The sequence below is a fragment of the Apodemus sylvaticus genome, chromosome 12 (genome assembly GCF_947179515.1).
Source record: "Apodemus sylvaticus chromosome 12, mApoSyl1.1, whole genome shotgun sequence".
NCBI lineage: Eukaryota > Metazoa > Chordata > Mammalia > Rodentia > Muridae > Apodemus > Apodemus sylvaticus.
In genome coordinates, this window is record NC_067483.1 from 35978987 (window position 1) to 36005447 (window position 26461).

Genomic DNA, 26461 nt, shown 5'->3' on the forward strand with positions numbered 1-26461 from the left:
AGCAGCCACTCGCTTAATCACCAGTCCCTGAACACAAACATAACTAGCTTCCCATGCCTTATTCTCTCTGATGGATGTGTCCTTCTTGACTCCTTCAAGCCCTTATGTTTCCCTAAGGCTCTTCCCAGATGCTATCTTGTGTATTTCCCTCTATTTTATCTCAGAGATGGGCTCATCTTGAGTCATTACACTCATTGCTGTTAAGGATGGTTGTCCCTTCTCTCTTGGAATCTTAGTGGTACATGACAATTTCTCTCCATAGTTATGAGCTCCTCAAGGAATCTGTCTGAATAGAAGGAAGCAAATATATGAAACATCCCCAAAAGTGTTTACTCTTAGGAATAAAATGCTATATAGTGGGGGCATCTGTTATATGGTCACATAAAAGTCGCTTGCCATCAGAGTAGGTCGTGGCTGTCAAACAAGAGCACTCACCTGTCTTTTTCTTGCTTTCAGGATTAGGCAAGTGAAGAGCTGACAAGGCTGAAGAATGTTTCCAAGGAGTGATCTGGCTGTCACTCACTGGGTTTCGAGGAGCATGAGGAAGCTCTTTCTAGTACTTTCTCTCTTGCTGTCTCAAGCAACTCATTTGGAAGGCAGGAAGGACAATCAGTTCCTTTGGAAGACAGGTAAGAATATTCTGGCTCTTCACGTGTTCCATGGTCATTTAGGAGACTATTCCTTTCATATTTGTGGAGTAGTGGGGAATAACCAGAAAGAAAAAATAAAGTCTTGTTACACAGAATACATTAATCCATCCATCCATCCATCTATCTATCTATCTATCTATCTATCTATCTATCTATCTATCTATCTATGTATCTGGAGTATGTGTGTGTGTGTGTGTGTGTGTGTGTGTGTATACAGACCTGCAGAGGCCATAAGAGGGTACCAAATGCCCTGGAGCTGGAGTTAATGATCATTGTGATCTGGATATGTTAGTGTTCAAAACTAAACATTGGTCCTCAGCAAGAGCAGCAAACCTTGTTACCGTTGCACCATCTCCCCAGCCCCCATACCTTAGATTTTCATTCCTGCTTAACTGCCATCCATGCCAATGATACTTGCCATCCTTTAGGACTTTTATGTCATTGTCAACTACAATTACCATGTTCACAATTACACCTATGCCTTTGCTACCTATTTTACAAATGAGAAGTAAAGTATGACGTCATGTGGTACTGATTTACGAAGCTGAAAAGCATTGAGGCAGTTTTGTATATGTCTTTCTTTAGGGGTTCAAACCTGTTATCTATTTGATGTTAAGTATCTTCCAGCACAGATTATATACATGTAGGTTTAGGAGCAGGAGGAGTTACATAGCCCAGGCTGGAGAGAAAATGAAATAGTTAAAAGCTCTTTCTGCTCTTGCAGAGGACCCAAGTTCAGTCCTCTATCCATTTCACATGGCTCAACACCACCTGCAACTTCAGCTTCAAGGGATTCAATGCTTCTTTTGACTTCCAGGGACACCCACATGCACACATACATATATACAGATATGTACACACGCACGCATAAAATTTTTTAAATCTTAAAAACAATTTTCTGAAGAACTTTGCTTATGGGTGCTAACTATAAAGTCTCCTTACTATATTTAGAGATGCTTACCTATCTTGTGTACAGTTCCTTATGCATTATGCGAAATAATTGATTTCAGGTTTTAAAGCTCATCTATGATTTTTATTCTCTAACTATATCCTTAATTTGCCAGTATAAAAGATTTGTTCATTTTAATTTCTAATCCTAATAATTTATTAGATTAAATTATGAACCCTAAACATAGGGTTGTTACTCTCTCCTATGTCTCTTTGTATCTCTAATGCTTTCTTTGTTATGGATTTTAATTTTCCTAAGGTTTCACAATCAGATCATTTATAATATTTATTACTGTTTCAAGAGTCCATTCGTGCAAGTATAGATAACTTATACACTTAATATCTTGCAAGAGGAACATGGTGGTGTAGAAGATCTATGGTCCTCAGAGAGTTTTCATTTTGGTCTCATCATCAGTAAATTAAATAGACTGCGAACATATTGTCACCATGGAAATATGTATAAAAGTGATATTCATAATACATAAATGACTTTGCAAAATGAAAGTAAATTATGTTTTAAAGAATATTAAGAAAAAAAAAATCCCAGTGCCATTAGAGGTATAGTTTGCAGAAAACTTAATTGCATTAAAACCTCTATAAATTCATTTAATTGTGAATTTCAATACTACTTTAGTGATTTGTGTTTTCCCCACACACAGTAGTATTACCAAGTTTTAGAGATAGTTTTTAAGGCGCTATTGCATGCAGGGGATTGTATTGCTTTAATCACAGAAGTTGAACACTGTGTGTGTGTGTGTGTGTGTGTGTGTGTGTGTGTGTGTGTGTGTGTGTGTGTGGTGGGTTGGGGGATATATGTATGGAGGTTAGAGATCAGCTTAATTCCTTATTGGTCTGGAACTCACCCATTGGGTTAGGGTGGATTAGTTGGCACAATCCAGGAATGTTCTCCCTCTGCCTCCCAGTGTTAGGACTGTAAATGTGTGCTGCCTTCCCTGCTCTTTCTTTACCTGGCTTCTGGGGAATTCAAACTCTTGACCTTGGCAGGCACTTTACAAAATGAGCTACCTGTCCAGCCCTCAAAAGATAAGTATTTCATCAATTCAAACTTTATCTGGCTACCTTACTGCCTGATGTTCTCTGAGAAAGGCAATTAAAGTGGAGAGTAGCAAATGCACAGCACTAATGAGATGCGTTAGGAAAATGAGCTGATTTACAGGAAAATTTATGTGTGTGTTTTCGAGAAGTAAACAATCGAGATTCTGGAGAGGAAGATCTTTCCAGAAGACAGAAGGCATTGTTCAAAATAGTCATCAATGTGGATGTTTTCATTTTCTCCAGTGTCTACTGCTCCTCTCTTCCTAAACTAAAGTATTTGTATATGACCACCAACTTCAGAAGCTGAAAACTGCCAACAGTGAATAATCAGAAGCAAAATGCTAGACAGTGTAAGCTGCACCCCATCTCTTTTGTACCTTTCAGAAAATGTCCTTGCTTGTATAAACATGTGTGGTTTTCAGTTACAACTGAAGATTTACTTTTTTGTAGCCATCCTTCATCATAGCACAATGTCTTGATGTATTGAACATACTAGCATGCACACTTCAGTCTTGTCTTTTAAAGGCTTTTGTGATATCCTTTCATGTTCTCGTTCAGTAATTTGTTTCTTAATTGCTTGGCATCTCAATGGCTTCAATTTTGTTATTATATATATAATGCTATTGTAGATAAAGTATTGTTCTAAAGGTAAGAAATGATTGGACTTGAGAATTCATCATATCCTCTGGAACAATTTGGGGTCATTCCCTTCAAAATTGCCTTTGAGATCTTCATTTCTGTTACATATGCACACACACACACACACACACACACCAGTTCATTATCTTTCATATGAAAACTTCTTCTGTCAGAATTAATTACTTTTGTATAGTATATTTTCTCATCTATTTTAAACACATGTCCAATGTAAGTGGGATGTGAATAAATTTTTTGGAGACTCAGATAAATATATTTTATACTAGAAACCTGAAAATCATCTTTCTGGTTTAGATTGGATACCATCCACTTAAACTTCTTGCTAAAGTTCACCTTTTTTTTTCTAAATTAAAGGGTTAAATATGAGTTAACCTTGTCTAAATTAGAGGCATTTCCACCTAAGTCTTAGCTTTGGAAACACAGTGGACTGATGATACTTGGAGGTTATGCTATGTTGCTAAAGAGTGCTGTTCTAGAAGTGCTTTTTATATCACAGCTCACATGGTCACTGATCTGCCAAAGTTTTCCAACACCTGTCCTCACCATGAGGACTTCTGATCTGTTTAGGGTTGGGTAGCCCAACATTCATACCTGAGAAAGAAGGATCATTCCAGTATGAGTATCAGATAAAAACTACTTGCTTATTGTTTAAATTTAAATGTGTAGCTATTTATAAGCACCTACTTTGTTAAAGAGCAGCAAGACTCAGTCTCTAAAACCATAAGAAGTAGCTACTTCAAATGGTCATGGTAGTGGATTTTGGAAATGTGTTCATTTTGTTAACATCTACCGTGTCCTATATTCTAAGCAGTGTTACAAGGACAGATGACAAAAAGTGAGAACAGCATTCTCAGGTACTAAGCATGATCAACAGAAAATATATGACAGTAAGAAATGATAAGATGTAAAGGCAGGACAGGAACATAGATATATATGTTAGAGGGGAACCGAAAGCTTGAGTGGGCTGTTGATGGACCACTTCACTGAGGAAGTGACTCTTTATAAAAGACCCAGGGGAACAGAAGGCATGAGCCATGGGGATGAGAGGAAACAGATATAGATTTCAAGCATGGGTTACTGAGGCAGGAGCACAGAGTGGTGGTATTTAAGGCCTAGGGGTAACAGACATGATAGACTTCACCTATTAATCCCACCACTCAGACAAGTAGATGCCTATGACTTCAAGGGCAGATTGGCCTACATAAGTCTTAGACCAGTCGAGGCTACATAGTCTCAAAGAATCCAAACAACAGGATCAGGGTGGAGATGAACATATTAGAGCAGAACACAGGGGGGTGTGGGTGGCAAGAACCCAGGACAAGAAAGTAGCAGGACCATGTTTGCCATGACCTCATCTGTCACAGCTGTGACTCTGGATGAAGCAGAAAGATGCTGGAATTCATAGGACAGCTACAAAAGATGAAGTTCTTTCCAGTAAGGTTTGAGTGGGATCATTGCGACCATACATGAATAGCAGATAAGGAAGACTGCTTAGGTAGTGCTCAGAGCAAAGTACAGCAGCGCCACCAACATCATTAAAGTGAAACGGTGTGAAGAGGTTGAATTAAAGATGTGCATAACATGCCGGGGAATCCTCTGGATATAAATCCAGCATGCAATAAGGACACATGCTTCACTATGTTCATAGCAGCCTTATTTATAATAGCCAGAATTTGGAAAGAACCCAGATGTCCCTCAATGGAGGAATGGATACAGAAAATGTGGTATATTTACACAATGGAGTACCAACCAGCAATTAAAAACAATGAATTCATGAAATTCTTAGGCAAATGGTTGGAGCTGGAAAATATCATCACACATGGAATGCAGTCAATGATAAGTGGATATTAGTCCAGAAGCTCTGAATACCCAAGACACAATTCACACATCAAATGATTCCCAAGAAGAAGGAAGGAGAGGGCCCTGATCCTGGAAAGGCTTGATGCAGCAATGTAAGAGACTACCAGGACAGAGAAGTGGGAGGGGTTGATTGGGGAATGGAGGGAAGGAAGAGGGTTTATGGGACTTATGGGGCCGGGGGAACCGGGAAAAGGAATATCATTTGGAATGTAAACAAAGAATATAGGAAATAAAAATAAATAAAATAAATAAAAAAACAAAAAGATGTATATAACAGCAGACTTAGAAGATGTATTTAGGGCAGATGTGTTTGGGGCAAATATATTTAAGGATGGGCTTATTTATTAAAGGGAAGGTTCATATAATCATCAGGCAATTTGACGATGTCTTGAGGTACACCATCTTCTGCTTGCTGCCAATGGAGTGTTGCCTGTGTTGAGCCAAAGATCAAAGCATTTACAAATGATCAAGGTCGCATGCAGCCCAGAACAAAATATCCATCGGGTATCAAATTGACTTTAGGGTCCAGGTTGAAAAGCTCTGAATTAAAAGTAAAGTTATTGGAGTGCGGTCTTAATTTTCTGTTGCCATAACAAAAAAGAAAGGAAGGGAAAAGAAAGAAAGAAAGAAAGAAAGAAAGAAAGAAAGAAAGAAAGAAAGAAAGAAAGAAAGAAAGAAAGAAAGAAAGAAAGAAAGAAAGAAAAAGAGAGAAAAGACCAAGGCAACTTATAAAAGAAAGCCTTTAATGTGGGCTCATGGTTCCGCAGGGTTAAAGCACACTACCATCATGACCAGGAGAATGAGAGGGGGCAGGTATGCATGGCGCGTGAGCAGTAACCGAGAGCTTATGTATGTTTGTTCAGAACTATAAGGCACAGAGAAAGAAAGCTTACTGGGAAGGGCATTGGAATGAACTGAAACCTCAAGGCTTACCCCCAGTGATTCACCTCTTCAGTGAAGCCACACCTCTAACCTTCTCAAACAGTTTCACCAACTGGGGACCAAGTATTCAAATTTATGAGCCTATGGGAGCTATTCCCATTAATGGACCACAGGTGGGAAGGAGAGACAAAAGAGAGATACTAATGTTACCTTGGTGAGTGAAGTGAATTAGGTTGTGTGGGTGAGAGAGCTCAATGACAATTTACCACTTTACTGCATACCACTAAGCCTGCTGACTTTGCAATCTATACAACCCATGTGATAGAAGGAAATAACTAACTTGTGAAAGTTGTCGTCTGTCCTCCACATGCGAGTTGTGGCACATCTCTCTCATATTCCCTCTCTCTCATATTCTCTCTCTCTCATATTCTCTCTCTCTCTCCCTCTCTCTCTCACTCTCACTCACTCATATACACACTAGATCACTAGATAAGTACATACATAAATAGACAGATCGATGGATGTATGGATGTATGGGTAGATAGATAAATAGATAGATAGATAGATAGATAGATAGATAGATAGAGAGAGAGAGATAGATAGATAGATAGATAGATAGAATGAATGAATGAATTAAAAATTAAGTCTGCCGGGCGGTGGTGGCACATGCCTGTAATCCCAGCACTCTGGGGGGCAGAGGCAGGAGGATTTCTGTGTTCAAGGCCAGCATGGTCTACAGAGTGAGTTCCAGGACAGCCAGGGCTATACAGAGAAACCCTGCCCCAAAAAAAACAAATAAAAAAAAATTAAGTCACTTTTTGCTGTACTGTAGAGGAAGCAGAGTGTCCCTGAGGTCCTTGACATTGGGCCATACTTATACTTTGACCTTGTATGAAATTGACATACAGGTGTTGATCACATAGTTGAATATACAGAATCTGAACACGAGAGAGAGAGAGAGAGAGAGAGAGAGAGAGAGAGAGAGAGAGAGAGAGAGAGAGAGAGAGAGAGATGCTGGATAAGCACTAGCAAAGAGGTTGGAATTACATGTAGCTTTAGAAATGCAGATCGGCATTCAGAATTTGTGATCCTGTATATGTAGAAAATAACATTTTGATTACATCCTTTGGGAGCCAAATGACATTAAAAAATCACTGTGCTAAAATGCACGTAACATAAACTTTACCATTTTAGCAGCTTTAAAGGTGTAAAATTCAGTGAGATTTAGCACACTCGCAGAGAGCTGGAGCTCTCACGGATACCTTGTTCCAGAATGTTTTCACTAGCCAAAACCACATTTTACACGGGAGCTTATAAAAGGACAGGAAAACAAATTTCGTTTTTGATAATAAATTTTGAAAAGAAAAAGGTTCTATAGTTATTTCTTCATGGTAATATTTTAAAAATTGTTCATTTTGTCAATATATATCAACTTATATGTAACATATATTGTTCTTTTTTTATCAATTATAACTTTTTCTTAATATTTTTATTTTCTATATTCTTTTTTTACATTCCAAATGATTTCCTCTTTCCCAGATCCTCCCTCCCCATATGTCCCATAAACCTTCTTCTCTCCATCCATTCTTCAATCACCTCCCTCCTTTTTCTCTGTCCTTATATTCCCATCCAACACTAGATTAATCCTTTCCAGGATCAGGACCCTCTCCATACTTCTTCATGGGAGTCTTTTGTTATATTAATCCTGCCAATCCACGAGGATGGCAGATTTTTCCATTTTCTGAGGTCTTCTTCGATTTCCTTCTTCAGAGACCTGAAGTTATTGTTGTATAGATCTTTCACTTGTTTGGTTAGAGTCACCCCAAGATACTTTATATTGTTTGTGGCTATTGTGAAGGGTATCATTTCCCTAACTTCTTTCTTAGCCTGTTTATCCTTTGAGTATAGGAAGGCTACTGATTTGCTTGAGTTGATTTTATAACCAGCCACTTTGCTGAAGTTGTTTATCAGCTGTAGGAGTTCTCTGGTGGAGGTTTTCGGGTCACTTAGGTAGACTATCATGTCATCTGCAAATAGTGATAATTTGACTTCTTCCTTTCCAATTTGTATCCCCTTGATATCCTTAGTTGTATAACTGCTCTAGCTAGAACTTCAAGTACTATATTGAAAAGATATGGAGAGAGAGGACAGCCTTGTCTAGTCCCTGATTTTAGTGGGATTGCTTCAAGTTTCTCTCCATTTAGTTTGATGTTGGCTACCGGTTTGCAGTATATTGCTTTAATGATGTTTAGGTATGGGCCTTGAATTCCTGTTCTTTCCAAGACTTTTAGCATGAAAGGATGCTGAATTTTGTCAAATGCTTTTTCAGCATCCAGTGAAATGACCATGTGGTTTTGTTCTTTGAGTTTGTTTATGTAGTGGATTGCACTAATGGATTTCCTTATATTGAACCATCCCTGCATCCCTGGGATGAAGCCTACTTGATCATAGTGGATGATCATTTTGATGTGTTCTTGGATTCGGTTGGCAAGAATTTTTTTTAAGTATTTTTGCATCAATATTCATAAGGGAAATTGGTCTGAAGTTCTCTTTCTTTGTTGGATCTTTGTGTGGTTTTGGTATCGGCATAATTGTGGCTTCGTAGAACAAGTTGGGTAGAGTTCCTTCTGTTTCTATTTTGTGGAATAGTTTGAAGAGTATTGGTGTTAGGTCTTCTATGAAGGTCTGATAGAATTCTGCACTAAAGCCATCTGTTTCCGTGCTTTTTTTTGGTTGGGAGACTTTCTATGACCCTTTTTATTTCTTCAGGTGTTATGGGACTGTTTAGATGATCTATTTGATCCTGATTTAGTTTTGGTGTCTGATATCTGACTAGGAAATTGTCCATTTCCTCCAGATTCTCCAGTTGTGTTGAATATAGGCTTTTGTAGTCGGATGTAATGATTTTTTGAATTTCCTCAGTTTGTGTTGTTATATCTCCCTTTTCATTTCTAAGTTTGTTCATCTGTATACTGTCTCTGTGCCCTTTGGTTAGTCTGGCTAAGGGTTTATCTATCTTGTTGATTTTCTCAAAGAACCAGCTCCTGGTTTTGTTGATTCTTTGTATGGTTCTCTTTGTTTCTACTTGATTGATTTCGGCCCTGAGTTTGATGATTTCCTGCCTTCTACTCCTCCTGTGTGAAATAGCTTCTTTTTGTTCCAGGGCTTTCAGGTGTGTCATTAAGCTGTTAGTGTATGCTCTCTCCATTTTCTTTTTGGAGGCACTCAGGGCTATGAGTTTTCTTCTTAGCACTGCTTTCATTGTGTCCCATAGATTTGAGTATGTTTTGTCTTCATTTTCATTGAGTTCTAAAAAGTCTTTAATTTCTTTCTTTATTTCTTCCTTGACCAAGGTATCATTGAGTAGAATATTGTTCAGTTTCCACGTGTATGTCGGTTTTCTATTGTTTTTGTTGCTATTGCAAGACCACTCTTACACCATAGTGATCTGATAAGAGGCATAGGATTAGTTCGATCTTTTTATATTTGTAGAGGTCTGTCTTGTGACCAACTATATGGTCGATTTTGGAGAAGGTACCATGAGGTGCTGAGAAAAAGGTTTATTCTTTTGCTTTAGGATAAAATGTTCTCTCTCTCTCTATATATATATATCTGTTAAATCCAATTGGTCCAAAGCTTCAATTAGTTTCACTGTGTCCCTGTTCAGTTTCTGTTTTCCTGATTGGTCCATTGAGGAAAGTGCAGAGTTGAAGTCACCCACAATTATTGTGTTAGGTGCAATGTGTGCTTTGAGCTTTAGTAAAGTTTCTTTTATGAATGAGGGTGCCCTTACATTTGGAGCATAGATGTTCAGGATTGAGAGTTCTTCTTGTTGTATTTTTCCTTTGACCAGCAAGAAGTGTCCCTCAGAGTCTCTTTTGATGACTTTGGATTGAAAGTCAATTTTATCTGATATTAAAATGGCTACTCCAGCTTGTTTCCTGAGACCATTTGCTTGTAAAATTGTCTTCCAGCCTTTTACTCTAAGGTAGTGTTTGTCTTTGACACTGAGGTGTGTTTCCTGTATGCAGCAAAATGTAGGGTCCTGTTTACGTTTCCAGTCGGTTAGCCTATGTCTTTTTATTGGGGCATTGAGCCCATTGATGTTGAGATATTAAGGAATAGTGATTATTACTTCCTGTCATTTATGATGTTATTTTTAAAATTTGATTGGTTATCTTCCTTTGGGTTTGATGAGAGGTTACTATCTTGTTTTTTCCACGGTGAAGTTTCCCTGCTTGTATTGGTGTTTTGCTCCTATTATCCTTTGTAGGGCTGGGTTTGTGGATAGATATTGGGTAAACTTGGTTTTGTCATGTAATATCTTAGTTTCTCTATCTATGTGATTGAGAGTTTTGCTGGGTAGAGTAGTTTTGGCTGGCATTTGTGTTCTCTTAGAGTTTGCATGAGATCTGCCCAGAATCTTCTAGCTTTCATAGTCTCAGGTGAGAAGTCTGGTGTGATTCTGATAGGTCTTCCTTTATATGTTACTTGGCCTTTTTCTCTTACTGCCTTTAATGTTCTTTCTTTGTTTAGTACATTTGGGGTTTTGATTATTATGTGATAGGAGGTATTTCTGTTCTGGTCTAGTCTGTTTGGAGTTCTGTAGGCTTCTTGTATATTCATGGGAAGTTTTCTTCCATAATTTTATTGAAGATGTTTGCTGGCCCTTTAAGTTGTAAATCTTCACTCTCATCTATGCCTATAATCCTTAGGTTTGGTCTTCTCATTGTGTCCTGGATTTCCTGGATGTTCTGGGATACAAGCTTTTTGCATTTTGCATTTTCTTTAACTGTTAAGTCCATGGTTTCTATGGTATCTTCAGGATCTGAGATTCTTTCTTCTATCTCTTGTATTCTGTTGTTGATATTTGCATCTAAGTCCTCCAATTTCTTCCCAAGGTTTTTTATCTCCAAAGTTGTCTCCCTTTGAGTTTTCTTAGTAGTTTCTACTTCTGATTTTAGATCCTGGATGGTTTTGCTTAGCTCCTTCACTTGCTTGTTTGTGTTTTCCTGTAATTCTTTAAGAGATTTTTGTGTTTCCTCTTTAATGACCTCAGCCTGTTGACCAAAGTTCTCCTGTATTTCTTTACGTGATTTTGTGTTTCCTCATTATTGGCTTTTGTATTCTCCTGAATTTCTTTCAATGATTTTAGTGTTTCCCTTGTAAAGGCTTCTAACTTTTGATCCATTTTCTCCTGAATTTCTTTAAGTATGTCCTTCATGTGTTCCTGTACCAGCATCATGACCAGTGATTTTAAATCCAAATCTTGTTTTTCTGTTGTGATTGTGTATCCAGGACATACTAGTAAAGGAGGATTGGATTCAGATGCTGCCATAATGCCTTGATTTCTGTTAGTGACATTCCTGCGTTTGCCTTTTACCATCTAGTTCTCACTGGTGTTAGTTGGTCTTGTTGTCAATGCTGGACTCACCATTGCTAGCAGCCTCTTCCCAGGTGGCCTCTGGTGCACAGCTGACCTCTGGCACTGCCTGGAGACAGGGTGCTCTGGCCCAGGCTGTTCAGATCCCAAAGCAGAGACCTGAAGGCTCCGGCCAGGGGCCTGCTGGACTCACCAGAGCACACTGACTCCTCCCAGCTGGCCTCCTGGGTACTCCTCTGGCCTCTTGCAGGGCCTGGAGATGTGGTGTTGTATCCCAGGCTGTTCTGGATCCTGAATCAGAGATATGAAGGCTCCTGCCAGAGGCCTCAGGACTGGAACCTAAGCTCTATGGGGCCAGACCCACTGGAGCATGCTGTGTCCTCCCAGCCTGCCTCTGGGTGCACAGCAGGCCTCTTGCACTTCCTGGAGACAGGGTGCTGTGGCCCAGGCTATTCACATCCTGAAGCAGAGACCTGAAGGCTCCCGCCTGGGCACATATATTGTTTTTATAGTAGCATAAATTACACTTAGAGGGAGGTACCCAAAATTCCTGAGCATCTACAAAGGAGTGTTATTTCAACTCTCTTGGGAGAAAAAGGAGGGAGGTGATTGGAGAATGGGTGGAGAGAAGAAGGCTTATGGGACATATGGGGAAGCGGGAACTGGGGAAGGGGAAATCATTTGGAATGTAAACAAAGAATATAGAAAATAAAAAAATAAAAAAATGAGGATATCAATATTTTGTAGAATCGTTTTGAAAAGTAAGATAAAATATTGAAATATGTAATGAAAAGTGACTACTTCCCCCCCCCCTTGGTCATGGCGTCCTTTCTTTCTTTTTTTTTTTTTGTCTTTTTTTTTATTCGATATAATTTTTTTACATTTCAAATGATTTCCCCTTTTCTAGCCCCCCCACTCCCCGATAGTCCCTTCTCTTCCCCTGTCCTCCCTCCCACCCCTTCCCACTTCCCCGTTCTGGTTTTGCCGAATACAACTTCACTGAGTCTTTCCAGAACCAGGGGCCACTCCTCCTTTCTTCTTGTATCTCATTTGATGTGTGGATTATGTTTTGGGTATTCCAGTTTTCTAGGTTAATAACCACTTATTAGTGAGTGGATACCATGATTCACCTTTTGAGTCTGGGTTACCTCACTTAGTATGATGTTCTCTAGCTCCATCCATTTGCCTAAGAATTTCATGAATTCATTGTTTCTAATGGCTGAATAGTACTCCATTGTGTAGATATACCACATTTTTTGCATCCACTCTTCTGTTGAGAGATACCTGGGTTCTTTCCAGCATCTGGCAATTATAAATAGGGCTGCTATGACCATAGTAGAGCATGTATCCTTATTATATGGTGGGGAATCCTCTGGATATATGCCCAGGAGTGGTATAGCAGGATCTTCTGGAAGTGAGGTGCCCAGTTTTCGGAGGAACCGCCAGACTGCTTTCCAGAGTGGTTGTACCAATTTGCAACCCCACCAGCAGTGGAGGAGTGTTCCTCTTTCTCCACACCCTCTCCAACACCTGCTGTCTCCTGAATTTTTAATCTTAGCCATTCTGACTGGTGTAAGATGAAATCTTAGGGTTGTTTTGATTTGCATTTCCCTAATGACTAATGAAGTTGAGCATTTTTTAAGATGCTTCTCTGCCATCCGATGTTCTTCAGGTGAGAATTCTTTGTTTAACTCTGTACCCCATTTTTTAATAGGGTTGTTCGGTTTTCTGGAGTCTAACTTCTTGAGTTCTTTATATATATTGGATATTAGCCCTCTATCTGATGTAGGATTGGTGAAGATCTTTTCCCAATTTGTTGGTTGCCGATCTGTCCTCTTGATGGTGTCCTTTGCCTTACAGAAACTTAATAATAGTTAGCTACTGTTTCTGTCTCTGTCTGTTTCTCTCTTTCTCTTTTAAAGATTTTTGAAATGATGTGTAAATGTCTGTGTAGTGCTATGTGCCTGTGAGTGCAGGTGCCCAGGGAAGCCAGAAGAGAGTCTCAGATGCCCTGGCTCTGGAGTATGGGTGGGTTATAAACCATTGGACATGAGTGTTGGGAATCAAACTGGGATCTTCTGCAAGATCAGCCTTCAGTCTTAACCACTGAGACATCTCTCCAGCCTCCCATTCCTATCATTATTGTGTGCTACTACTAGGCTTGTTATAGCCACGTGTCTGTGTTCTGATGTTCACTTCTTTAATCATATGAAATAAGGATTGTTTGATGGTTACATGTATTTTATTAAGTGAGTTTACTGATTTGAGGTATAAATTTATCTTTATATTAGACTCTCAGAAAACTTTAATTTCAATAGCTCTCACATAAGTAGGAGAATAATGACCTGCATTCTATCAGCAAAGTAAATAAAATAGAATCAGAATAAAAACAGTTATATCAATGATATTGCAAAAGGATAAAGGATCTTATCTATGTTCACAGTTAACCATAGCTTAAATAATATTTTCAGCCATAAACTATTATAAGGAAAATTGTGTCATATATATTGCACAATACATCCTAAACTTCAAGATTCTTAAAGAAAACAAAATGTTCTTAGAAGAAAGATTTTGTTTTAATCTGTGTTAGAAATCCATGAAATATTTCCTCTGAGAATTAGATGAAATTGAAATCATTTAATTACTTCTGTGGACATTAGATCATCCAAGGGCATGTATTTAATAGATTCTTGGTGGTATTATTTCTGTAATATAAGAAAGCCTTGGCATATATAGCATAGAATTTACTGCTAAAAATTATAATTATTTGTCTTTAAATACCTCAAGCACTAATTTTATAATGGTCCTAAGAGGCAAGAAAAAACTATAGTATATAACACAATAAATTACTCTATTTATTTCTAAATATAACTAAAATGTAGATATCATGGCAACAGAAGATTTTGCTATTTTGATATAGCACAAGCAACTAGAACATACATAACTAACTATTGCATAAGCCATCTTCCACCTTAAGTGAAATGAGGGACTCTTTCTTTTTCTCTGTCTCCATCTCCCCCCTCACTCCCCCTCCATCCCTCTTTCTTTGTGTTGCGTCTGTACAAGTCTGCATGCACAGATACTTCTCTGTTATCATTTCCTTGTGATTTCTGATCATGTTCTGTAAAGGTGTTTGACTCTTGTTTAAAAGAAAACAGAAAAGATGTGGATAGACTTCAAGTGTCCCTGGAGCTCTCAGTGTGAGATGCTCTAGGTACCTCTCTGCCCAAATGAAGTCCACAAAAGTAGCCAGTCCATCTCAGTTCTTATTTTGAGGAAAAATAAGATCTGATATTTACCTCCTCATGTCTGTCTGCCTCACTCCCTCCCCATCCCTTCCTCCTTCTGTCCCTCCCTTCCTTTCTTCCTTTCTCTCTTATCTCTTTTCCTCTCCCACCATTATCCATCTTTTAAAACAGAATCTGGGCTGTATAGCCCAGACTTTCCTCAGAGTCATAGCAACCCTCCTGTCTCAGCTTACTGAGTGAGGCACACCACTCCCCCCTCACCACCTCACTATTTCTAAGTATTCTTGTTAGCTTTTGTTTATGGGCACCTGATACCCAGATACCTGCTGTGGATCTGGTCCTGGGTTAGTAGAGGAGGTTTTTCTCTCATCATCCTTCTCATTTCTTCCTCCAATTCTTCAAGCTAATTAAGCGAATTATTTTCTATATAACTTCTCTCTGCTGAGCCAACACTATACTGTATGTCATTCCTGTTTAGCTCTATGGGTAAATGAAAAGCTTCTTCCCATTAGTTTTCCTTTTGCCTCATTTTCTTGGAGCCTCATGTGTCTTTTCCCTAATGTTCTACTCAGTACTCAATATGACCCAGCATTGAAACCCAGATCTAAAGACTCCATGGAATTCTGTCTACTTTGAATTTCTTTCCACGGCTCCACTCCTGAGTCTCAAATCCCTTATTCACTCTTCTGTTTCTCTTCCTGTCTTATTTTCTAAGTCTGCCAAGTCACCCTCTGGTATCACTCAGAGTGGTAGGTTGGAACTCATTTTTCAAATTATTTTATATTGAAAAGGGTCTCTGTGCTTGTCATGTACTTGAATGATTGCCTGTGAGTTGGTTAGGTTTTTTTTTTTCAAATTGACATCAGCTGGGGTCATCTGGGAAGAAAGAACCCCAGTTCACAAAATGTCTCCATCACATTGGCCTGTAGGCAAGTCTGAGAGACATTTTCATGGTTAATGATTGATGTGCGAAGGCTCAGGCTACTGTCGGCAATGCCACCTCTGGGCAGCTGGTCCTTGCTTATATATATTTTTAAAAAGCAAGTAGTGTGAATTGTGGAGAGCAGGATTTCAGATACTATTCTGCCATGGTCTCTGCTCCAGTTTCTTCCCTGAAGTCCTTTACTGGTAGATGTTGATGGGGGAATAAATCCTTTCCTCCACACTGGCTTTCGTTGGTATTTTACGGCAGCAATAGAAAGTGAACGAGGGAAGCTTGGGTGTAGAGGTCAAGAATAATAGGTGTTTTCCCTGGAAATGCCAAGAAGTGAAGCTGCTTCCTCTCACTGCTCCCAGAACTGTGACTGCACACGTGGATGCCATCGTGACCTGCTTTTGGTGCAATCCTACCTACTCTTGGCCACCTCTTTCAAGCATCTTTGCCTATGACTTTCTAAAGCCCTATGATGATTCACTGAGAGATATGCCTGTTTTCCTCAGTACTCTCGGCATCGGCAGCATGTGCCTCTTGCTGTCCTCATGTCCTATGGTTCTGAGATTTATTTTCATGTCATTTTTTCCTTGCTGTTACTCTTTTTGGAACTTCACACACAGACAGACATCTGACTTCTTTAGCTGATGTTAAAGGTGGTTTTGTTGTTGATGTTTGTTTTTTGTTGTTTTGTTTTGGCTTTGAACCTTCGCCTTATCTTTTATCTATGCTTTTGTGTGTATTCCTATTCTGTTTTCTAATTTTTCTGCTACTTCGCTTTAATTATTCTTCTTTATTTTTAAACTGGCAATTGGACCTAGGGCTTTGTCAATACTAGGCAATTACACTAAATGAAGCTGTAACCCATGTATTCTGACCCCTGGCATTTAACCCCTGCCCTCTAACCCCAAACTTCTGTCCCCAGCCCTCTGACCCCAGCTCTATAATGCCAGCCCTCTTTTCATTTTTTTTTTCATTTTGGAGTCTCACTAAGTTGCCCAGACTGGCCTTGTAACCTCAGTCTGTAGTGCAGGCAAGATCTGAAGTATAATAATCATGCCTCATCCTTTTGAGTATCTGAGATTTCAAGCTTGTGCTTCTTGGTGCTTCTTCTAATATTTTAAAGTTGCAAAAGTCAGTTTCCATGGAATATATTTTACTTATTCTAAAAATTTTAAACTGCCCATGTTTCATAAACACATGGCTTTCTGTTGAAAGGACATTTATATGAGTTTGACTACATGTCTTCTCTATATCATTTTCCTCTTCTTCAAGTTGCCATTCCTACTTTATCCTTTCATGAGTTCACTGATAGCTTTGGAGCTGTGGAGCCCTCAGTTCTCTCTGCTGATTGTCACTCATTCACATTATTGTAAATGAAGCCTTTAGACAACTAGCAGTTCTCAGTTTTTGCCAGATCTTGTTGTTCTTGGCTAGGGCTTCTATACAGTGAACTGGCACATTGTTACTGGAGATGGGCTATTTACAAATTCAAATCATTTCATTCTTAATGATCTCTATCCTGGTACTGTGTGGTTGAAAGTGACATCTAAGGGATAACAATAGAGATGTTACCAAATGAACTGGCTTGAGAACCACGGGTACTCATATGTCTTTGGTATGAAGATCACATAGCTTGTGGTCCCCACTGACCTGCAGTTCTGCAGATATATTTACTCAGCCAAGTATATTTTTGTTCTGTCTTAAGGGTTTCATCTTTCTCTGTTTATCCACACCACACCAGGGGTTTCACAGTAGTGACACAGTGATTATGATCATGTCCCAATTCTCTGTTGCTACATAAATTCACCCAAAGATAGTAACTTAAATAACCATACTTTTTTTTTTTCACATATTGAGGTCCTGTTTGGGTAGTGCTCCAGATAGGTGGCAGAGACATGGGTTCTCTGGAAGTTGACTACCACCTAGCCTATGAAGACTTAGGTAGCTGTAATCAAGAGAGCTAGGGCCGTTTACTAGCTCTGTTTCCTGTGTGATCCCTTCACAGTTTCCCAAAAAGTGAGGATTATATCACCATGGCTGCAGTCCCCCAGACAAGTCTTCACAGAAAACTAACTGGAAAGTGGTGTATACTTTTTTCTACCTTAGCCTAGAAGCCAAGCCTACCCATTTTTGAAACATTGCAATGGTGACAAGTTTCTCTAAGAAGCTTGTACTCCAATAATTAATAAAAATGACAAAGTACTCCCAGGCATCATGGCTCATATGTGTGTGTGTGTGTGTGTGTGTGTGTGTGGTGTGGTTGGTGTGCACATGTGTATACTTAGGTATGTATATAGATATATAAACATTTGATGGTTGGAGGTTGACCTTCCTCCGGCACTGTTTATCTTTTTATTAAGACAAGGTCTCTCAGTGGCCTGAAACTTGCCAAGTAGGCTAAGGCTGGCTGGCTAGTAGGATCAAGTAGGTGTCATCCCAGTGATGCAGGGAAGGTTTAATATATGAAAATCCATCAATGTAATATACTATATAAACAAACTCAAGGAAAAAGCCATATGATCATCTCATTAGATGCTTAAAAAAATCTTTGACAAAATACAACACCCTTCATGTTAAAAGTCTTGGAGTGATAAGGAATTCATGGTACATATCTAAACCTAATAAAGGCAATATATAACGAACCAACAGACAACATCAAATTAAACAGAGAGGAACCAGAAGCAATCTCACTAAAATCCAGGGCATGACAACGTTATCCACTCTCTCCTCATCTATTCAATACAGTACTCAAAGTTCTTGTCAGAGCAATTAGACAACAAAAGGAGATCAAGGGATATAAATTGGAAGGGACGAAGCCAAGTTATCATTATTTGCAGATGCTATGACAGTATTCATAAGCAACCCCCCCCAAATTCTACCAGAGAACTCCTTCAGCTGATAAAGAACTTTAGCAAAGTGGCAAGATATAAAATTAACTCAAACAAATCAGTAGCCTTTCTTTACACAAATGATAAACATGCTGAGAAAGAAATTATGGAAACAATATCCTGAATAATAGCTACAAATAGTATAAAATATCTTTGTGTAAATCTTACCAAGCAAGTGAAAAATCTGTATGACAAGAATTTCAAATCCCTGAAAAAAGAAATTGAAGAAGACATCAAAAAATGGAAAGATCTCCCATACTCATGGATTGCTAGAATTAACATAATGATAATGGCTATTGTATCAAAAGCAATCTACAGATTCAATGCAACCCCCATGAAAATTCCAACACATTTTTTACAGACCTGGAAAGAGAAATTCTCAACTTCATACAGAAAAACATAAGACCCAGGATAGCCAAAACGGTTCTCAACAATAAAAGAGAAAAGACTATAGGAGCTGGAGGGGCTTGCAACCATATTGGAAGAACCAGATCAACCAACCAGACCTCTGCAGAGCTCCCAGGGACTAAACCACCAACCAAAGAATACACATGGATTGACCCATGGCTCCAGCCACATATGCAGCAGTGGATGGCTTTTTTTGGGGAATCAGTGGGAGAAGAGGCCCTTGATCCTGTCAAGGCTCAATGCCCCAATATAGGGGAATGCCAGGGTGGGGAGGTGGGAGGGGTGGGGCCAGCATCCTCATAGAAGCAGGGGAAGGGGAAACTGGGAAAGGGGATAGCAATTGAAATGTAAATAAATATCTAATTTTTAAGAAAAGAAAATAGTAAACATTAAAAATCCTTCCAAGGGAATCACCATCACTGACCTCAAGCTGTGGTCAATAGAGCAATGACCATAACAACAACATAGTATTGGTAGAGAAACAGACAGGTTGATCAATGGAATAGAATTGAATACCCAGAAGCAAACCCACAAGCCTATGGAAATTTTGATCTTTGAAAAAGAAGCAAAAAATATACAGTAGAAAATGGAAAACATCAATAAATGGTTCTGGACTAACTGCCTGTCTGTATTTAGGAGAATAAAAGAAGATCCATATTTATCATCTTTCACAAAACCAAAGGCCAAGTGGATCAAGGACCTCAACACAAAAGCAGAGACATTGAGTCTAATAGAATAGAAAGTAGAAAAGAGCTTCAGACTCATTGATATAGGGGAAAACTTCCTGAACAGAACACCAATGGCTAAGGTCAAAAACTCAAGTGACAGCACATGTTGGTGAGGATGTGGAATAATTGCTGGTATGATTGCAAGATGGTACAACCACTCTAGAAATCAATCTGGTGGTTCCTCAGAAAACTGAAAATAGTTCTACCTGAAGACATAGCTATACCATTCTTGGACATACACCCAAAAGATGCCCCACCATACCACAAAGACACATGCTTCACCATGTTTACAGCAGCCTTATTTGTAATAGCCTGAAGCTGGAAGCAACCCACCTGTCTCTCAAGGGAAGGATGGATACAGAAAATGTGGTTCATTTACACAATGGAATACTGTTTAGCTATTAAAAACAAGGACTTCTTGAATTTTGCAGACAAATGGATGGAACTAGAAATATCATCCCAAGTGAAGTATCTCAGATCCAAAAGGACATTCACGGTATGTACTCACTGATAGTGGATATTAGCCAAAAAGTACAATATTCCTAGGATACAAACCATAAGAAGGCCACAGACCATAAGAAGCACAAAAAGTAGAAAGGCTCAAATGAGGATGCTTCAATTCCACTTAGAATAGGGAAGGAAATAATTACAGGAGGCAGAGGGAGGTAGGCAGGGAGGGACCTGAGTGGGAGAGGGGAGGGGGAGAGAAAGGGGAAAGGGGAACAGGATCAGATAATGGGGTAGGGACAGTAGAGAAGCCCAGAGGTCCAAGAGAATGAATAAGGATAAGTATTGTAGGGATGGGTTGGAGGTGGGAGGTGTGGGGGTCCCTCTAGTAAGTACCAGAGACCTGGCAGGTCCAAGACTCTAAGAACTGAATGTGGAGAAGGAACATGAAGAGTGCACTTCCAGTAGATAGACAGGTCCTCAAGTAGAGGGAAAGATTTACTAATTTCTGACCCAGAACTGTTCCTGTCTAAAAGAACTACAGGGACCAAAAGGGAGAAGAGACTGAAGGAAAGAAGGTCCAATGGCAGACACAACTTGGGATCTATCTCATGGGAGGACAGAAAGGCATGGCACTATTACTGATGGCATGATGTGCTTACAGACAGGATCCTGGCATAGCAGTCCTCTGAGAGGCCCTGCCAGCAGCTGACTGAGACAGAAGCAGATACTTACACCCAAACACTGAGCTGATGTCTGGGACTCCTGGGCTTGAATTAGGGGAAGGACTGAGGAAGCTGAAGGGGAAAGCTACCCCATTTGAGGGCCAGCAGTCTCGACTTACCTAGACCCCAGGGAGCTTCCAGAGACTCAGCCACCAACCAGGTGCATATATGGGTCAGTCCAAGCACAAATATAGCAGAGGTCTGTCTAGTCAAGCATTAGTAGATGTGCTTAATCCTCATGAAACTTGAGGCCCCGTGGATAGGGGAGGACTGGTGGAGATGGGGAGCACCCTTTCAGAGGCAAGGGGGAGGAAGAATGGGATGAGGAATTGTAAGAGGTGAGACTGAAGGGACAGGTAATGACTGGAATGTAAATAAATAAAATAATAAATAAATGAAAATAAATAAATATGCATGGGGCCTGGAGAGATGGCTCAATAGTTAAGAATATGGACTGCTCTTTTAGAGGTCCTGAGTTCAATTTCCAGCAACCATATAGTGGCTCTCAACTATCTGTAATGGGATCCAACCCCTCTTGTGTTATGTCGAAGACAGATACAGTGTACTCATATATATTAAGTAAATAATATTTAAAACTAAGTATGCATTGTTCCTGAACCAAAGGTTAACGTCTGGTCTCCATCTGTGGGCATGCACTCTCATGCATGTACACACACACACACACACACACACACACACACACACATGCTCAAAAAAACACACACATACACACATCTGCATACATGCATATACTTGTCCATACTCAAAAACTAGAAAACCACTACTTTTTAAATTATCTTGTTATAGTGTGCATTGGCTTAAATATATGTCATATTGAGCTATTGGTTGGGCAACTAATATGTACAAATCCTCTTTCTGGTGGTCAGACTATTGATGGGATAATTCCATTAATGATACCTGAAAATATCTCTCTTCTCCTGGGTAGAGTTTTGATATTTTAGCTTGAGTTATAATTTAGAAACACAGGTTCATATGTTAAATAAACAAGAGGCGAATTTCAAAACAAGTTAGACATCAAAGCGAGCCTGTGGCATGATTAAAGACTATATACAGAAGTACTATGCATGGACGAAGTGAGCTTATTGAAAGTTTATCTTTTAATAAGACTTAGCAAGTGGAGCCCTTGGCTGGAGTGCAGATCCCCCAAACCCATGTAAAAGCTGAGTGGGCATGGTAGCCCTCCTATGATTCCACTATGGGAGTGAAAGGGTATCTCAGAGCAAGCTGAGTAGTTATCCTAGCCCTAGGGACACACCCTGCCCTCAACTGGTACACTGTGCTTCAGATAATAAGATGGCGGGTAATTGAAATGTATGAGGCCCCACACCTACACATGTGAATGCATGCTCTCAGACATGTGCTGGTCCCTACACATGTGTACACAGTCCACATCCATACAAACACTTACCCTCCCATATATATAAGAATGATTGCTTTTTTTCACTCTTCCTGGTTATGAATGTCAGTGTATAGAGCAGCAGCAATCTGACTGACAGTCAAGGGTCTATCTGTGGGCAACTCCTCTGCATTCACAGCACCTGTGGGGTTATTTGAACATATCAACAGCTACAGATGACATCTAAATGCTGCACACTGGCGCCACTGATTAAACCTGAGACTAAGAGAAATAAATATAGACATTCAACACCACTCATAGTCTCTTCTGTATTTCACAAATATGTGTTGTTAAGAACATGCTTTCTTAGCAAAATGTGACCATCCACTGCAGTACCAGCTCATCTTGTTTCTTTTTCTCCTTAGATTTGCTATTATAACTAAACTTTGAATTATGTAGGTAACCTATGTGATTCCTATCCCCATACACTGATCATCTCCCTTCAAAAATACTACAATAAAAACTGGTTTTGAAAATGATTAGAGTTATATAAATGATTTTATCCACAAATACATGTCTATATAAAAGTAATACCATCCCTGGTGAGAACAGCATGGATTTTGTTGTTGTTGTTGTTTGTGGACTTTTCCTTGGGGTTAATAACTTTTTAATTGAATGCAGCTGCTCAAAGAGTTCTTTTGCTAAGTATTCACTATGCTAGACAGAATTTTGGATTTAATTTTTTTTAAAAAAATTACGAGGTTTGAGGTTTAATTACTTAGCTGCTGATGTACAGAATTGTACTTCGTTTCTGAATGCTGACCTCCGGGAATTATGGAGAAGGTGACGGTATGCAGTAAGGTAGAAGAAGGCTCAGGACCCACGGAGTTCACACCAGTGCCTGCCGCTCTGTGCTCTGAGGCCCATGTCTTACTTTACTCATTAGCAAGCAGACATGAATGAAAACTCTGGGAAAGTAGTTCACCCTCCATAACAAGCTGAATTTTCTGTGCTTGAAATTAATTCTGCATGCTACTATCATACCGAAGGCTCAAATTATGTTACTTTATCCCTTGTTAATGAGGGTTACCTCAGGAAACCATCTGTGGCCTCTAACTCTGATGTACAGAATATAATGCAGTTTTGATAAATAGGCTTCGCCTAATGATGAGTATGGTTTCCTCTACAAAGACAGATGTTATTCCTCTGTGCTTTTATAGCTTGTGTTCTACAATAAGATTTTCAAAATGACCATCTTTATGCATATTTCTAGTGGCATTCTTCCTGTGCCTGAGCTGTTTTAAATACCAGAACTCTTATAGTTCCTATTGGCGTTTCTATTAATAAAGCTCGATTTGAGTGGCTTTATAACAAGAGGTATGGAGCGGCAGGATTCTACAGAGCATTAAACTGGATGCACATAGTCACAGGTTTTCTTAGGGACCACTTCGCAAGGCCTGTGGGAGGGGCTTGGGATTAGAAGGCAGCTGACTTCCACCAACCTCAGTCTTGAAGTGAGGAAAAGCCAAAGTGTACGTGCCAACTTTATATTTGACAAGCAGTAAAAAATTATGATATTTGTAAGTACCCTTTCTTTCAGTTGCCCTACATGGGATTCAGAGGAGCCTTAGGATGTTCCAGGCAGGACGAGGGTCTCAGGATGGTTAGTTTTGAAGTAACTTGCCATAGCATGGAACTCCCTGAGATGAAAACCTTGGTCAAAGAACTGTAGAGATTAGGGTGACCTGTGGATATATCTGTGAGGAGCTGTCTTATTTGTTAATTGATGGGAAGATCCAGGCCACTGGGGGAAGCACCATTCTCTGCACTGGAGGCATATCAGGAGACAGACAGATAGACAGACGAAGGAGTACAGGCAAGCAGTATTGATGCCTTTGTTTCTCTCTGATCCTAACTTTGGCTGTGATGCGACTAGCAGCTTGAATTCCAGTTTCAACTTTTCCACTCTGTCCCACTTCTCACAAAAAATGTCAAATAAACCCCTTATTCACCTCTGTTTCTTTTTGTCATGGTGTTTGTCATAACAGAACACAAAGCAGAACAGGTTCCAACTGGTTTTTCAGTAGTAGGAACTATGTATTAAATAGTTAATGATACAGCCAAAATGAGCCCAGTGCCCTTTTTCTGCTTGGATTATCATCATGAAAGGTCTTGGGTGATATCTTTTGAAGCTCTGAACTTACAACTGCATACTTTGCTATTGCTCATAAAAAATACACCCTTTGCACTTCCTTGATTTAATTTTAATTGGTTACTCTTTTCAGTTACTGATAAGCCAGACCCCCAAAATGTTTTAGGTCAAATGGAAGCTTCTATTTTATAGAATTTTATACTTTTATATCAACAGCTGTAATAATAATAATAATAATAATAATAATAATAATAATAATAATACTGGCTTCTCAGAACATCTTTAATAACTTGTAATTATATAATATATAATATTCTCATTTTACTTTGTTAACTAAGTTTTCAACTATTTTCATTGTTTTGATATTGATCATTTTCATCAAACAAGTGAAATTCTGCCTGGCTATTCATAGTTTATATATGTTTGCACCCTAGCCCTATCCAACCACTAAGATATATCCTGATTATAGAATTTCCCTTTCTAGATATTTATTAGTGGAATAGTAGAATATGGTGTTTCATGAATAGATATCTTTACATGCCATAGCCTTTTTGAGATACATAATTCAATAACACAGGCCAACCCTTCTATTTTTATTTTAAGACAGGGTCTAATGCAGTCCAGGCTGACCTCAAACTGTGTACCTAATTGAGGATAGCCTTGAACTTCTGACCTCAACCTGGTGGGAGCCTGTGTATACAACCACAGCTTATTTTATGCCAGGCTTTTGATTAAATCCAGAGCTTTGTGCATGCAACACAAGCTGTCTACCAGCCAAGACACACTTTAATCCATCATTTGCCATTTTTGCTGAATATTCTTTTGTTTTGTGAATAGAGCATTTCTTTAAAAACGATTCAGTTACTGAACATCTGGACTATTTCAAGATTTTGTATCTACTTCTATTATTTCAGGCTATTGTATCTAATTCTATTATTAATCCCAGGTACAAAATCTGGTGGACATCCATTTTCTTCTTTCTTTGGAGTGAGGCTATTGGGTTGCATGGCTTCTGAGACTTATGGTTTAAAAAGCTGTAAACTGCTTTCCAACATGGTCTGTGTTCCTTCTAGCAAGGCACGAGAACCCTGTTTTTCCCATTTCCTCTGAATAGTTGTTGCTGCCTTTTTCATTGCTATCACTTCAGCAAGAGTGAAGTACTGTCTCTTATGATCTTATGACTTAGAGCTGAATTTCAATAATGGATGATAACATTACAAATGCTAGCATTTGCTAGCATTAATTTTTTTCCTGGTGCAATGTCTCTGGAGATCTTGTGGCTTTTATCAGTCAGACAGCTTATCTTATTATTAACTTTCAAGGGTTCATGCTATCTTCTGAATTTTAGTCCTTTATTTGTTATGACTATATTTACAGATATTTTGCACTATCATATGGCTTGCAGGTTAAGGTTTTGGTGTTGTCTTTTGAAGTGTAAATATTTTCTTTATTGATAAAAGTCCAACCTACCTGTGTTCTTATGAATTATATTTTAGCTACCATGAAATTGTAGCCTTACTTTTATGCTCTCAAAGAATTTTGTCCTATATTTTAATCTAAATTTATTTTATGTATCAATGAACTTCTTTATGGAAAGTTTCAATGTGATATAAAGGAGCTCTGAAGTTCACTTTTTGTATAAAAGGATCCATTGTCCCTTCATAGTATGTTAGAATGAAACTATACTGTTCTCATTCAGTAGCTTTGATATTAGGTATGAATAAAATTTGAAAAAAATACAAATAACATGCTTTCTGCTGTATAGTATCTGTATTTAAGTTGTGTGTGTGTTTGTGTGTGTGTGTGTGTGTGTGTGTGTGTGAGAGAGAGAGAGAGAGAGAGAGAGAGAGAGAGAGAGAGAGAGAGAGAGAGACAAGAGCATAGAAATGGGATAAAATATTAACAGAGGTTGAGGGAAAATGCACCAAGAAAAGTGGGGGAACAGAAACAAAGAATTTTCTGTTTCTGTTTGATAAAGCCATAATAAAAACCACTGCTTAGGCAGTTTTCAAAATAATTAAAAAATATAACCACAAAAAATCTACTGACCTTAAGTAAAACAAAAAAAAAAAATTCTTGTGATATCAAATATATCCTATGGATACCTACCTGCCTATTTTCTATCTGTCTGTCTATCT

At 38.9% G+C, this 26461-nt stretch overlaps 1 protein-coding gene across 1 annotated transcript in view; it reads left to right on the top strand.

Moving 5' to 3' along the window:
* Thsd7b (thrombospondin type 1 domain containing 7B) overlaps window positions 1-26461 on the top strand; it is a 949886-nt gene that overhangs the window by 148302 nt on the left and 775123 nt on the right. Inside the window, exon 2 of the mRNA XM_052200991.1 lies at window positions 457-629. Coding sequence (XP_052056951.1) covers window positions 491-629 — 139 coding nt within the window. The 5' untranslated portion in view covers window positions 457-490. The remainder of the gene's footprint in view (window positions 1-456; window positions 630-26461) is intronic.